The sequence below is a fragment of the Rana temporaria genome, chromosome 9, assembly GCF_905171775.1.
Source record: "Rana temporaria chromosome 9, aRanTem1.1, whole genome shotgun sequence".
Classification (NCBI taxonomy): domain Eukaryota; kingdom Metazoa; phylum Chordata; class Amphibia; order Anura; family Ranidae; genus Rana; species Rana temporaria.
The window spans coordinates 19,007,696-19,023,099 of NC_053497.1; the positions used below are offsets into that span (position 1 = coordinate 19,007,696).

General features: G+C 42.9%; 1 protein-coding gene across 1 annotated transcript in view; it reads right to left on the reverse strand.

Moving 5' to 3' along the window:
* The window catches only part of LOC120913158 (extracellular matrix protein 2-like), a 90,659-nt gene that overhangs the window by 51,553 nt on the left and 23,702 nt on the right, over nucleotides 1-15,404 (reverse strand). The window contains exons 2-4 of the mRNA XM_040322893.1: nucleotides 14,477-14,668; nucleotides 13,732-14,115; nucleotides 9,657-9,944 (exon numbers count right to left, since the gene is read on the reverse strand). Of these exons, the coding sequence (XP_040178827.1) occupies nucleotides 9,657-9,944; nucleotides 13,732-14,115; nucleotides 14,477-14,668 (864 nt within the window). The remainder of the gene's footprint in view (nucleotides 1-9,656; nucleotides 9,945-13,731; nucleotides 14,116-14,476; nucleotides 14,669-15,404) is intronic.

Sequence of the window (15,404 nt, forward strand, 5' to 3'; positions counted from 1 at the left end):
AGCAATAATTTACTATCAGTGGTGGTATGTTGCTGTATAGCTGCATCAGCTGGGTTACAAAATCCCATCCATGAAGGGGTTTTTAATCTTCTTTTTTTTTTCTGTTTTTTTCTACAATTTTTTTTGGGCTATTTATAAACCTCCAGAAAACATGTAAAGGAAGTTTCATACAAGAAAGTACCCAATTTCTTGCCGCGTTGATCGGCAAAACGTTTATAGTGTGAAAATGTGGTATGCAAAAATGTAGCCAGGAGCTGCAATTCAGGGACAGTGTACAGTGTTAATGTGTGGTTGTCTCCCTCTAGTGTTGGCTTGGACTCTGTGTCATTTCCTTTCAGACTTAACTTAAAGCAGAGCAAAGTATTGTGGGATGTGTAGTTCAGAATGCTGAGGTTTTAATTGAACCAGAAAAGGCCTGGACTACCACTACCAGAACGCTGAGAAGACCAGGCAGACTGCTGGGAGAGGATATAAAAGGGCATACATTGCTCTCTTGGGATGCCGGCTTGGATTCTGCCAGTAGGAGCTCTGTATCATTGTGAGCTGCTGATTTGTGGTCTGCAGAGCGGGGACAGCTGCATCCAGAGGGATCTCTGCAGACAGCATCGCTTCTCTATTAAAGTGGTCCAGAGACGGTTCCAAAAACAGTTCCAGATCTTCCAGCGACGCTTGCACTCCAGATCCGAGTAGGCCGCCCCCTGTTGTGACGGGGTCAGACATTATTTCCAGAGCCAAGAATCGGAGGGAGTTCCTGAAAGAGCTTTCTTCACCATCACCTGCATCGCTTCCAGCGGCTTCTCTATCCAGTGGTGAATGGGCATTTACCCGTATGGATTCATTAGAACACTGCATATAGACATTATCTACTTAATTCAGCTTTCTGGTACTTGTGGTGCCACTGAAGTCAGTCTTTACACTCTATGAACACTGTATGCAGACATCTATATCCTATTCACATCTTTATTAACAGCAATCCTATTGGATACAATATTATCAAAGCCATGGGAAAAGTTTGAAGTGAAATACAGATACCTCACAGATCAGCCAACTTTGTTATATCTTACTATCCAGGATTACTTTATTCATAACACTATAAAGCTAGCTGAAGATTTCCGGATTCCAAAGAGTAACATTTCAACTTTTTATATCCTCTCCTTATTTGCTAAAGTTATTTAGCACAAAAGGGTCTACTTTCATCCTCTGGAACTGTATTTAAAGAAGCCAGACGATTTAGCTACATTATTTTGCATAGTGTTTGGTCATGTTGTATTGATGTTAATGGCATGTGGGTTGAGGATGACAGAAGTGAGTAAATCTCACATATATAGAAAATAAAGTGTCGGTCCCCTCCACTTCTGCTGACCTGTTCCGACAGCAAAAGTCAGAGAGCTTTTGAACAGAAAATTCCGACCGTGTGTATTCTCCATTGGACTTTTGCTGTCGGAATTTCCGCCAACAAAAGATTGAGAGCTGGTTCTTAAATATCCGATCGTCTGTAGCAATTCCGACGCGCAAAATTCCGACGCATGCTTGGAAACAATTCGAAGCATGCCCAAAGCATTAAACTTAATTTTCTTGGCTCATCGCAGTGTTGTACGTCACGTGACGGTCGAAAGTTCAGCGAACTTTTGTGTGTATGCAAGCCAAGCTTGAGCGGAATTCCATCGGAAAAAGCATCCAAGGTTTATCCAATGGAAAATCGGATCGTGTGTTTGGGGCATTAGGGTTTGACTAAATCTGGATCATACTGTGTACTTTGTACTTCCTTTATTATTGCAAGATTTTCACAGAGCTATATTGTTCAGATAACAATATCTCTATAATCTACAGTGTTAAGTTTTACACTTTCATGTGTCTCTTTTACTACAGTAAACAAATTTAAACTGTTTCATTGATATTGTGCAAGTCTCCTATTATTGGTAACAGTAAAAATGACTGAACCCAGGGTGTCAGAGGTGATGGAGGATTTGCAGAGTCAAAGCAACCAGTGGGGTACAGATTCTATCAGTGGCCCTTACGAGTGTGGCACTACAGTAATATATTGGAATCCACAGTCAGACTGCCTCTTTGAAACAGCTAACTACTATAAAATGTTCTGAGCAGCAGCAGATGGGTTCCATATGATATTGTCTAAATGGGTGACCTTAGGAAAAAAAAATTTCTTCGGTGTTCAGCAACTGTTTTCAATCATTTCCCTACTCATACAAAGATAGCAGCACTATGGTTCATAATACTGCTCTCCCCCAAAATAATGTAAAGTGAACCTTTACTTTACAGGGTGGGCTGTTGCCATTATGGCACACTTACCTTCTAGTGCGCCCTTCACCAGCTACGTGACATCCGTGCTCCCCCTTTGTCACACTGAGCCACTGACATGATCTCCCAGGATTCTTCTAGATCTGCCATCTTCTGGGTCTGCTATTCGGCAGCCTCTGATGATGTATCTCCTGCCACTACTGTATGTGCTGGAGCTACTTTGTTTGGGCACCTAGCTCAATTATCTGCATCCTCTTGATACCGAAAAATTGCCCAGACTGTATACTGGGATGTGCATCTGCTACGGGCAGTGTACAAAAAATATAAAATTCCTAGGGTCAGTAGGAAGGATTAATACCTACCATACCTTTCCGACACCAAGAATGGGATTGTCCAACCAGAACAGAGTGGTTCCACAACTTTCACACCTCTTATCCCAATCAACATCTGCCTATTCCATGGTGATTGGATTAAGGTGCCCAAGCTACCTATGTGTATATGAATGCTGGGGTGTTTTTCTGATACTCATTATAACTGAAGAACTTGCAGAAGCTATGAGACGTCTTCAAAATAACAGAACAAGTCCAGTTGAAAGTAACCTACTCAGCCTTTCTGAACCTTTTCACCCCAGAGGAACCCTTGAAATAATTTTAAGATTTCAGACAAGCCCTGATAAAACCAATTCACCGGAGGTTAGTGGGATTCATACTCTTTACATCTGAAGTCAGTGGAAAGAATGCCTCTCTTACAATGGTGATCGGAATGTCCTCTTTAGAAACAACTTAAAAAGATCATTGGTTCTGCCAAGTGGTGTTGCCCACATCATAGAGGCACCATCAGAGTGGAGGTCAATGGCTTACAGCTCAAGGAACCCCTAGCAATCGTTGAAGGAGCCCTGGTTGAGAATGACTGAACTATTACTAGATGTATTGATTATTGCATTTGTATCTACGTGTAATAAAAATGTTGTATATGTTTTTGGATATACCATTTGGACAAACCAGCCTAACTTAAAAGAGAAGTACAGTGGAACCTCGGATTGTGAGTAACGCAATCCGGCTCAGGCTCTCAGCGGCTCGAGAGGCATTTATGAAAATTACACAACTCTACCTCACAGCACAGCCAGGTGGACGATACCAGTGTTCTAAATCAAAAGTGAAAGAGAAACAGCAGGCGGATGCGGTTTTCCCCTCTGCTCACTTTGCTGTCTCCTTTTGAAAACCATGTTCCTTGTCAACACGTTTGCATGCAGTTCACCCTGCTGGCTCCCAGCCACACCCCTACCTCTTCCTGTCCAGGTACTGCTGTTGCATGAGGCGGTTCTGTAACCATTTATTCATCATTGAATGTATTGTATAAATGCAAGCAATGTAAAAACCTAAATTTGGTCTGGTATCAGCCCATTGCAATCTCTGTTTAGCAGTTTGAGTTTGAGTGAAGAAGCAGAACAAGGAGCCAATCAGTTCATGTGCTGCCAAGAAGTGTGATGGAAGATACTAAAATTCCTATTTTGTGTTAAGCTAATTGTTTTAGTAGAACCACTGAAATGTTTTCTCTTCTTATATTCTTTTAATTTATTTTATATTCTTATATTCTTTATATATATATATATATATATATATATATATATATATATATATATATATATATATATATATATATATATATATATATATATATACATGTGTGAAAAATATATAACACAATATTGTTTGTTTTCCTTAAGAGTTTATATCAGATATGATGTTTTAAAAGTTACAACTCAGCAATGAAAGAAGAGACAAAGAGCTATTCAGCTGCCATCCCCCCCCCCCCTGCTTCTCATCTTCCAAAAACCCCCTCCTTGTCGTCGTTTCACTGAAGGAACCATATATATGGCTAAACACTTGCAGAGCTGACCAAGGACCCCTGTATTTGGACATTCCGAAATGGACATTACATGAGATTACACGAGGCTGCTTGTGCTGTGAGAGCCCCCATACCATATAAGGACTTAAAATGAGAATGTTGCGCAGTGTGCAAAGATCAGACATCACAGGGGGCGTGTAATAAGGGGCTGAATTATATGAGCTGGCCAATGTGAATGCATATGTTTTGTGATGTCATGTTGTTTATAAAGCTATAGGAAATAAAGGGTTTGGTCTCTTTATGGCTGAACGCTGAAAGGTGAGGATGTAGATTTTTTCTCTCTGGTCTACATGTTTCACTATTATGATTTGGGTCAAACAGCAGAAATGGGGTTCACCCTGAGAAATTGTGTCAGGGGTCTCATCATTATCAGAAGCATATAACTTCATCACTGTTCTTTTCTCTTAACTCTACAGTCTAGTGGTGGCCGGTGCTCCATATTTGGGGGGCAAATAAATCCCCCTGATGGCCCCCACCCCCCTGGTCGGTTGGTCAGTCAATACCCCAACCCCCCCTCGCTGGGTCGCTCGTTCAATCCCCCCGCTCGCCAGTCAATGTGCCAGCCCCGCACTTACCCCATCCTGGTCCCAGGCAGCTTTGGTGGCTTTCCCCTGTGTCTCCATCTCTTCTTCCCTGCTTCTGCTCCGGCCAATCCAGTCGCTTTTCCTCTCGGCCAATAGGGTCTCAGGACCCAATTTCTGATTGGTCGGGAGGAGAAGCAGTCAGCCAATTAGAGCTTCAGGCTCTAATCATGTGCTTAAAAAAAATAATCAAATTCCATACATTCGGCGCCCTGCATGTAGATTAGGGAGGGCCACGCCCCTGCGTCCTGCATGAGTGGCCGCCACTGGTACAGTCACAGTCTGGGGTGTGTGTAGGAGGACTTGGGCTCAAAGAAAAAAATACTGCAGGGGAATTCTCTGGATTGAAGATGAATGCTGCAACAAAACCTGGAATTCTTTTTTTTATATTTTAATGGGCTATTTATTTTTATCTTTTTTTTTGGCTAGAGGTGTGCTGTGAAATTACATTAACATGTTAAAGATTATATGAAATCTTTTGAATGGATTTACGTCGACTTCACATAAACTCATTGCTCTCCATACATCCCTTTTAACTGCTACTCCATCTGATGCCATTTGTTGCTACATGTGCATCCAGCGGAATGCTGCGTCATGTGATGAACGTTTTGTTTATTGCTTCATGGATTAAGCTGTATTTATCTAGGTTGAGAATTTTCTGCTTCTATTCCAGCCCCAACCATTTCTCATGCACATGGTCAGATTACTAAATGAGGCCAGATGTGCTGCACAGGCTTCATAAGCTACCTTTTTACTTTACAGACACATAACTATTACTGGTGCTGCCTTAAAAAGAACAGACTGACATGAGAAATGTAGACAGTGTGGCTCCTTTGTTGCACATATATAAATGTAACAGCTTGGCCTCAATTTCATCTCCGACCAAACTGGATGAAAACTCCCCCAAACCCCCCCCCCGCCACCCCACCCCGGTGCTGACGTCCTGATGCCAACACCGCCAGTGATACTTGGCAGTTCCTGCTAAGGCTGCCAGTTGTGCCCTGTTCCTGCTTCCAAAAATGTTGAATATTGTAACTCCAAGCACAACAGCATTTCAAATAGCCACGAAGAGTCAGATATCTTCAAAAATATGTAAACCCAAGAAAAAACATTTTATGTAACTTAACAGTCTTTGAATGCGATGGCTGCATTAGCTGTCTTTTTATACCGTAGGTTTTATTTCCATTATTATTACTGGCTGATCCTGCCAGTAACACATTTCCTGTCCTAGGGTGACAATGTTTGCTTGTAGGCTGTTGCAGGTTTTCCTCCATCCTGTAGGTGGCACTGTGCCATTATACATATGGAGTCCATCATGGGACAGCGGGGGCATTGCTAGGTGGCAAAAAGACCAGGTGCCTCAGCCCGAAGTCCAAGGCCGGAAACTGTGGGGGGGGGGTGGTGTAGGTTTTGGCTGGGCCGTGACCTACCTGACCTACATAAACTGATGGTAGTGACCTACATACACTGACGGTAGTGACCTACATACACTGACGGTAGTGACCTACATACACTGACCTACATACATTGACGGTAGTGACCTACATACACTGACCTACATACATTGACGGTAGTGACCTATATACACTGACGGCATTGACCTACATACACTGACCTACACACACTGACCGTAGTGACCTACATACACTGACCTACCTAACCTACTGTTAACCTTGAAAATCTATATTTAAGATTTAATATCTCAAAGATATGATGTGGGTTAAATGAGAGTTATTTTGACCAGAAGTGAAAGCGTTAACATAATATCATATATTATGTATTGTTAAAAAGTCTAAGGCCTCGTACAGATGACCCAACATGTCCGATGAAAACGGTCCGCGGACTGTTTTCATCGGACATGTCCGCTGGGATCATTTGGTCTGATGGCTGTACACACCATCAGACCAAATTCCGCGCGGACAGAATACGCTGTGACGTGACGGCGACGATGACGCGGCGACGTGCGCGAACCTGGAAGTTCAATGCTTCCATGCATGCGTCGAATCACTTTGACGCGATGCGCGGGTTCTCGGGCCAGCGGACATGTCCGATGAGTCGTACTGACCATCGGACATGTCCGGCGGACAGGCTTCCAGCGGACATGTTTCTTAGCATGCTGTCCGCTGGAAACCTGTCCGGTCGGCCGGAAAATTGTCCGGTCGGCCCTACACACGACCGAACATGTCTGCTGTAACTGGTCCGACGGACCAGTTTCAGCGGACATGTTCGGTCGTGTGTACGAGGCCTAATACATAGAAAATATCTATAGTCTTAAAGCGGGTGTTCACCCTAAAAAAAAAATTCTAACATTACATTAAGCTCTATTCCGACATTGACTGTACGCTATTTTTTTTTTTTGCCGTACATACCGTTATATCTTTATTTCCCCCCCCCCCGGCTTCCGGGTAGTGAATTCTGCGGGAGTGGGCGTTCCTATGCACAGGCTAATTGATTGACGTATGACATAAGCTTCCCCCGGCGCATATGGCCGTGTCACGAGTTGCCGAAAGAAGCCGGACTGCAAGTCGGCGCTATACGGCACCTGCGCACCGACGTTAGGCTTATAACAGTATGTACGAAAAAAAAAAAAAAAAAGATCAGCATACAGTCAATGTCGGAATGGAGCTTAATGTAATGTTAGAAATTTTGTTTAGGGTGAACCCCCGCTTTAAACAAGAAGGTAACAGACCTTTTTCCATAAATACCCTTTAGTCCCATCCTCCTCGCTGCCGTTCCATAAAGAGAGCTTCCTCTCCCCTCTGCTCTGAGTATATCCCTCCATGCTGATGCCCCATAGGTTTTCCTAGCTTGGATCATGATTGGAGGGCTTACTACATAAGTCAGCCCCCTTTAATGCAAATCCTGGTGACTATTCTGGGCAGGAGATTTTATTGTATTTTCCCAGGAAGTTAGGTATTGATTACGAGTTGGCCTCCCTTCATTGCATATCCCAGCATGGGATCCTTTCAAGGGAGTAGATATAAAACAATGGAATTGTCTCTCCATGGTTCATATATACAAGCTTGGGCTCCACAATGTCTGCTCTACCAGGCACTTCTGTGAAGCCCTTTTGCACGGCTTTCATAGATGCAAGCTAATTGAAATATATTCATAATTACAATATTTTACAGCTATTGATGGAGATTTCACATAAACCCATAAGTCAACACTGCATACACTGACACCGGTGACCTACATACACTGACCTACCTACACTGACCTACATACACTGATGGTAGTGACCTATATACACTGACCTACATACACTGACATACACTGACATTTACATACACTGTCGGATCTACCTCAGCTCAGCCGTGGTGTGCGGTGTCACAGCAGGCAGTCAGTGATTCCGTCAGTCTTCAGAGGAGAAGCCGAGGAAGAGAGGAGAGCCGAGGAGCCTGGAGGGGAGGGGAGGAAAGCCGCCCGCCCGAGCGGGCATGTGGCGCGGCGGCCGCATTGTAATTCCCACCTTCTGGAGCCTGCATCGCCTATGATGGACCATCATATGCATTGCGCAAGCTCCAGAAGGTGGGACCCGCTATGGCTAACAGACTCCACTCCGTCAGTCTCTTAGAGAGGTCAGCTGTCCTACCAGACTCTGATCTCCTGAGATCTTGGGCCACCATCTTGGTGTGGGACTCTTTATAATAGTGATACCCACGTCATTTGGATGCACCTGGTGCGATTGGTAGGTCAGGGACAGATACTTCTCTAGTTAGGAAAAGTGTACAGCGAAGTGAGAAGTTCCTGGCAAGTAGGAGCAGATCAGGGACTAAACCTTTAAATGGTCTCTCAGTCTGGTTCAGTAGGTTACACAATCATGGGGAATCCTACTTGGCCGGGGTGTGCGTGCCACGCTGTGTTCCTGGTTCCGGGACCATGTTGGTCCGGAACATTTGAGCAGCGGCGGGGACCCAGCGATCAACTGGGTTCCCACTCTTGAAGATCCCAAGCGGCATAGCTGTTCGGTGGGGAGTCCATTTGCGGAGAGCCAATGAGAGGCTAACGATCCAAAAGGATTACGACGAACCACCAGGGATCAAGGTAGCCGGACACTGAAGGATTGATCACCTGTCAGTCGGTACCTGGGCGACTATAAGAAGGAGACCCAGGCGCAATTCTTTAAGGAGTGTTCTCTCCGTAACTGCAATCAGAAAGGGCCTGTGGCAGAGATTTCTCCCTGAGTCCATTCCAGGAGGTAAATGTGCCACCCAAAACAAACCAGCAGCTCCTCCGGGGGTAGTGCTACATTGGTATCTCAGAAAGCATAGAAGCCATAGAGAGGTGGGCAAATAGCATTTTCACAAGGAGCTCCAAAATAGTAGCTTACATATTTCTGTAGGTACAGGTCACCTTTAAGTTATAACCCCAATAAAATTACAGTGGAACCTTGGATTACGAGCACAATCCATTCCAGGAGAATGCTTGTAATCCAAAGCTCTTGCATATAAAATCGAGTTTCCCCATACAAGTCAATGGAAACAAAGATAATTCGTTCCACATTGACTTGTATGGCATGCAATACCGCATGTGGCCAAAGGTGGGGGGGGCACCGGAGAGACTCTGAAATACACAGAGACTGTTGAGCTGCACTAGGAAACCCTCGGGAACTGAGTATTTCCAAATGTTTTCAAATATTTTACCAAACGGCTCCCGAAAGTCACTGACGCCCCTGCACCTCTGGCCAAATGCGATACTGCACACAGCAGAGGCTTGCATCCTGCTCGTTTTGCGAGACAACACTCACAAACCGAGTCAGGATTTAAAACAGAAAATTGCTCGTATTGCGAAACGCTCGTTAACTGCGTTACTCGCAATCCGAAGTTCCACTGTATCCTAATATGCATTTTCAGGACCTACTACCATAAATTCCCCCATGACTTTATAAAACCAGTGTGCTGCTCTTACCGGCTAAGTAGAGTGTCTTCAGTCCCAGGTCAGTCATGAGTGGGAGAAATGTCATCCTCGTGTTACCACAAGCGATAGTTGATTCAGATAGGAAGCAGCCACTGGGTAAGGAAGGGATGTGATACGGAGTTGGCGGAGTTGGTGGAAATAAACTTAAAACAGTTGGTAGAGATGGGAAGAAGTTGGCATCTACAGGCTTCTTAGTTTTATCCTCTTGGAGAATCTTTGGCTTCTGTGTACCTGCTTGTTGTGATGTTCCAGTCCTTACTGCTTTGTACTTTTTTTTCTCTGAAGAGATACAGAACAAAAAAAAAATAACACCAACATAGATCACGCATGAAGAAACTATAAGAAGAATGGTATAGATAAGTCTACCCTAACGTTTTTTCCTAAGTGAGATGTAAGTTAGTTTAGTCACCCATCACCTTTTCTTTTATCTATCTGGATTTCTGGCTACAAGAGAGCTGCACCTAAAGCCCATTGCTGGGCAACATATAAATCCTCTCCTCCTACTCCTACCCTTTTACATTTAACAAAAACCTTTCCTAAGCTTCTTTCAACTTACCTTCTGTGACCCTCCGCAACGCCACTTCTGGGAGTGAAAATGGGTTTTCCACTGCTGCAGTCTGGGCATGCCCTCAACAAGTCTTGTCAACCCTTCTTCATCTGACATTACCAAACTGCTGAACACTCTAGGACCCTATCTGAATCCCACCTATGGACCCACTGTTGTCCATGTCACCAAACAAGGGGGTGGACACTTAAAAAGGGACACTCCCACTCTACAGGTTGGGCCATTTATATGGATCCTCCCGGGTGGGCCATTTATATGGATACACCTTAATAAAATGGAAATGGTTGGTGATATTAACTTCCTGTTTGTGGCACATTAGTATATGTAAGGGGGGAAACTTTTCAAGATGGGTGGTGACCATGGCGGCCATTTTGAAGTCGGCCATTTTGAATCCAACTTTTGTTTTTGGTATATCCATATAAATGACCCAGTCTGTACAATAAAGAAGAAAGAAGACTTGAGTTTCAAAACATAATTTTTGGGGAATTTAGCCTCTTTTCTTTATGTCTACCTAGAAGGGGTGTGGGGGTATTGTTTGGTGGCGGAAGGGGGTAATTTTTCAGTGCCAGAACCTGTACTTTGATCATTGTAGTGAGGAAGATCTCCCTGTCTGCACAACTTCAGGTGGCCAGTGGGTGAATTATCCCATTATCCTCAACTACCAACTAAAACATTGGCTATGGGTGGACCTAGTTTTTAGTTAGCGATGTTATTCTATTTTATTTCTTCCGTAAAAAAAAATCTGAGCTTAAATCATATTGTTTGTAAAATAGTGCTACCGTATTTTTGACCATGGCTTGTGCAACTTGCAAGCACTAAAAGCTACATGTCAAGCAGTAGTGTATTTAGGTTTTGTGCTGCCCTAGGCTAGACTAAACTCTTAAACTCTTGCACCCCCTAATTTAAATATGACACACCCCTTCCTGTCAAGGCCACACTCCTTTCTGTTTAAGACCCACCCTGAAATTTTTGAATGGGGACACTAGTTCTGAGGGCTTGGGGGGGCAATGGATCCCCTTAATTTGCATAGATTTCCTCTCACTTCCTGTTTGGCTATGGGGCAGGAAGTGAAGGGAAATCTCTGCAATGGGACAGGGATGGTAAAAAAAAATAAACTGACAGGGGCTATAACCCTCTCTTACTCTATCCAAAATGGAAAAGAAAGTGTTGCCTATAGTTCTACTTTAAGCACAAATTTCTGATAATTTTAGGGAGAGTACTAAGAAGATATAACCATGCCAATGGTGCAGCAGAAAACATATAGCACAGTGAGGAAGGTTTGTGGTCCAGGATGATAGGCCAGTCAAAACTGACCCACACCCCCTCCACAATTGCGGAATGCTGGCTGCCCGCATACTGGAAGCAGTGCAGCTGCTTTATGGGGGCGCTAGACTAATTTGCCTCTTAGCCCAGTCCACCCCATAAGACTGGTGCTACACTAACAGTGTAGCGCAAGCCGGCAGGGATTTTTTTCGTGCTGCCCCCCTGTAAAGTGCTCCCCCAGGCCTGGACCTTGTTGGCCTAGGCCAGGATACAGCGTTGATATGAAGTCCAGTCTAATATGTATGTAGAAGACTGACCACCTCTCTCACTTCCTGGTTTAGCTGGGATCACCAGTGGACAACAGTCGCATATAAATTCAATTATTAACCAATAATTTATAGAGTTATCCTTCAACCGCCTAGTGGGTTGGAATTTTTGGAGCTATTCATGCATATAAGAATTTTCATACAAATTCAAGGTAACTGTCAGAGGAATGCAAGTTAGGAAATCTATAAAATGGCCACGAGAACACCAGTGCAGAAATGACATGCCAACTTCATCTCTACTTAGGAACTAATTTCAAATTCAATACACAGTAAAAAATCTCAGTATATTGTTAGGACTTGTATGCTGAATTGCATCCTGTAATTTTAAAGAAGCAAAAAAGGGCTTTACTGCTCCAAGTCCTGAATATGCATGTCAGATCCTCCACCGCTCTGGGTGCCAACATTTCAAAGCTCATCCAAAGCTCCATAAATGTCACACCAAAAAGTTTAATCGATGTAGTTGGCTTCCAATACAGTCCTTGCCCTCCAATGGGTTTCATCTCAATTTAGCTTATTCATAGAGATTTTCTTTGTTTCTTGGTTTTGAATCTTGAAATTGATTTACATTAGACGTGTTAAAGAAAGGGCAAACTATTTTTTTTTTAGTTTGAGCAGTGAAGGCTTAAAACTTATGGCAGTTCATTATATGCTCTTTGTGTCCCATTAGGGAGATTTCCTTTTACATCCTGTCCCAAGGTTGGGACAGGAAGTGAGGAAATCTCTACATAGTGAGGGATATTCTCCTTTTTGGGACTTTAAATGAGGTTCAGGGGCCGTTCGGGTCCCCTCCTCCATCCCGGTTTAGTATTTAAAAATGAGGACAAGAGTTGGGACTTTACATGAAGCACACAGAAGCAGATAGATAAATTGGATAAAAGACAGCCTTTAAATTGGTTCAAATTGTCATATAATTTCATAATTTCATTAATTTGTACAGGTATCAACTGCAATATATGTAAATATGCATCAACTTCTCCATGTATTTGTAAATATATGAAATGTCCTTGTTGGAATGTGAATTATTGTGCAATATTTGGTTTTAATGAAATGTAAAAAAAATATTGATATATATAGGAAAATGCATTAAATCCAAATATGAAATTATATGACAATTTGAACCAATTAAAGGCTGTCTTTTATCCAAATTATCTATCTACTTCCGTGTGCTTCATGCAAAGTCCCGCCTCTTGCCCTCCTTTTTATATACTTGACAAGGGATCTAGCCCTACTCTATTCAAACCGAAAAAAGTTTTGTCTATATATACACTTGACAGTAACATCATAGTACATTAAAGTGGAGGTTCACCCGAAAAGTTAATTTTTAACATTAGATTGAGGCTCATTTTGTCAAGGGGAATCGGGTCGTTTTTTTTAAATCGAAGCTGTACTTACCGTTTTAGAGAGCGATCTTCTCCGCCGCTTCCAGGTATGGGCTGCGGGACTGGGCGTTCCTATTTGATTGACAGGCTTCCGACGGTCGCATACATCACGTCACGATTTTCCGAAAGTAGCCAAACGTCGGTGCGCAGGCGCCGCATAGAGCCGCACCAACGTTCGGCTTCTTTCGGCTACTCGTGATGCGATGTATGCGACCGTCGGAAGCCTGTCAATCAAATAGCAACGCCCAGTCCCGAAGACCATACCCGAAAGTGGCAGAGAAGATCGCTCTCTAAAACGGTAAGTACAGCTTCGATTTTAAAAAAACCTACCCAATTCTCCTTGACAGAATGAGCATTAATCTAATGTTAAAAAAAAAATTCGGGTGAACTCCCGCTTTAAGAACCAGCTATTGCAATTGTTTAGACCGCCATTGCAAGGTTGCTTTTTACTACTCCATATTGGCCAAAATGTATCAATTTGTATTTTTGAAACGAAAATAAATAAAATTATTGAAAAAAAATATTGGCCATACCTTCTTTTGGTTGTTCTTGTTCTGTGTTCTTCAATGACTCGGCATCTAACGCTTTCTCTCCATTAGGCTTTTTCTTTGGTTTTGGTATGGTCTCCCCTATCTTTTGAAGGCTAGTCTCTTGTTTCCCATTATTCAGTTCCTTCTTCTTTGTGACAGGTTTGGACTGAGTGGCTTCTTCTAAATCCTTCCGTTCAGCTGTTTTCTTGAATTGTTGTGGCTTTACAGTGGTAGATCTGTTGTGTCTTGTTGTATCGGGTCCTACAACTGGTCTGATAGCTTTTTTGACTGTATCTTTGGCCTTTGCAGGTTTAGTATTCTTTGGTTGTTCTGTTGTTTTTTCTGGGATAGCCTTCGAGGTGGTCACACGTGGTGCTTGCGTGGTTTCTGAAAAGCATATATTTAAATAGATTAAAAAAAATCTAAAATTTCCTGGGATGGTTATACGATATTGATACTTAAAAGCCTAACTGGGTCCTGCCTCCCCATGCTGTTGTAATATGATTTTTGCTTGGTAATGCCCTAAAACCAAACTGCCAGCCCCCCCCCCCCCCCCCCATTACGTGAACCTGTCCTCTTTTAATTCCTCCCACCTCCCTAATACTAAAAACTTTCAGGTTATTAGATCACAATAATTGTAAAATTATTAGCTTTTAAAGTAATAAAACGTGTAAAATAAGCAGACTGTAGCGTGTTTTTTTTTTTTTATAGTATGTATAAAATATAAAAAATATAAAAAATTCTATACCTGGCTTAATGCAGATGGGGCAGCATCCCCCTGGGGGTATCTGCAACTTTCCAGAGGGGCAGGTTACATCCTCGCAGTCAAGTGGTTCACACACCTGCTTCCCTTGTGCACAAATGCATATGGTACATTGGCGAGGAGACCAAGCCGCGCCGTCATACATGATCATCCCATTCACCAGGCACTGCCCCCTTCCTGGAAGAGAATTACATTTTATAAATCTAGAAACAACATTTTACAACAACTATAAAGGGTTTCCATTAAAAACACAATTTTGATGAACACAAATTATTAAAAATTATAGTTACATTGTAGCAAGGCAATTATGGATAGAGTCAAAAGATCACAAAAATGTTGCATGATCTGAGGATTAAAAAATGTCAGCTGAGATTTGAAGGGCTTAAAGTATATCTAAACCACAATCCAGGCTAAGCACTGAAAATACCCGTTCATCTTGCCATAAATACAGTGACCTTGTCACTTCCCGTGACCAATTTGATTTGCTTAAAGGGGTTGAAAAGGTACAATTTTTTTCCTGAATAGCTTCCTTTACCTTAGTGCAGTCCTCCTTCACTTACCTCATCCTTCCATTTTGCTTTTAAATGTCCTTATTTCTTCTGAGAAATCCTCACTTCCTGTTCTTCTGTCTGTAACTCTACACAGTAATGCAAGGCTTTCTCCCTGGTGTGGAGTGTCGAACTCGCCCCCTTCCTTTGACTACAGGAGAGTCAGGACGCTCTCTACGTTGCAGATAGAGAAAGGAGCTGTGTGTCAGTGGGCGTCCTGACTCTCCTGTAGTCCAAGGGAGGGGGCGAGCACGACACTCCACACCAGGGAGAAAGCCTTGCATTACTGTGTGGAGTTACAGACAGAAGAACAGGAAGTGAGGATTTCTCAGAAGAAATAAGGACATTTAAAAGCAAAATGGAAG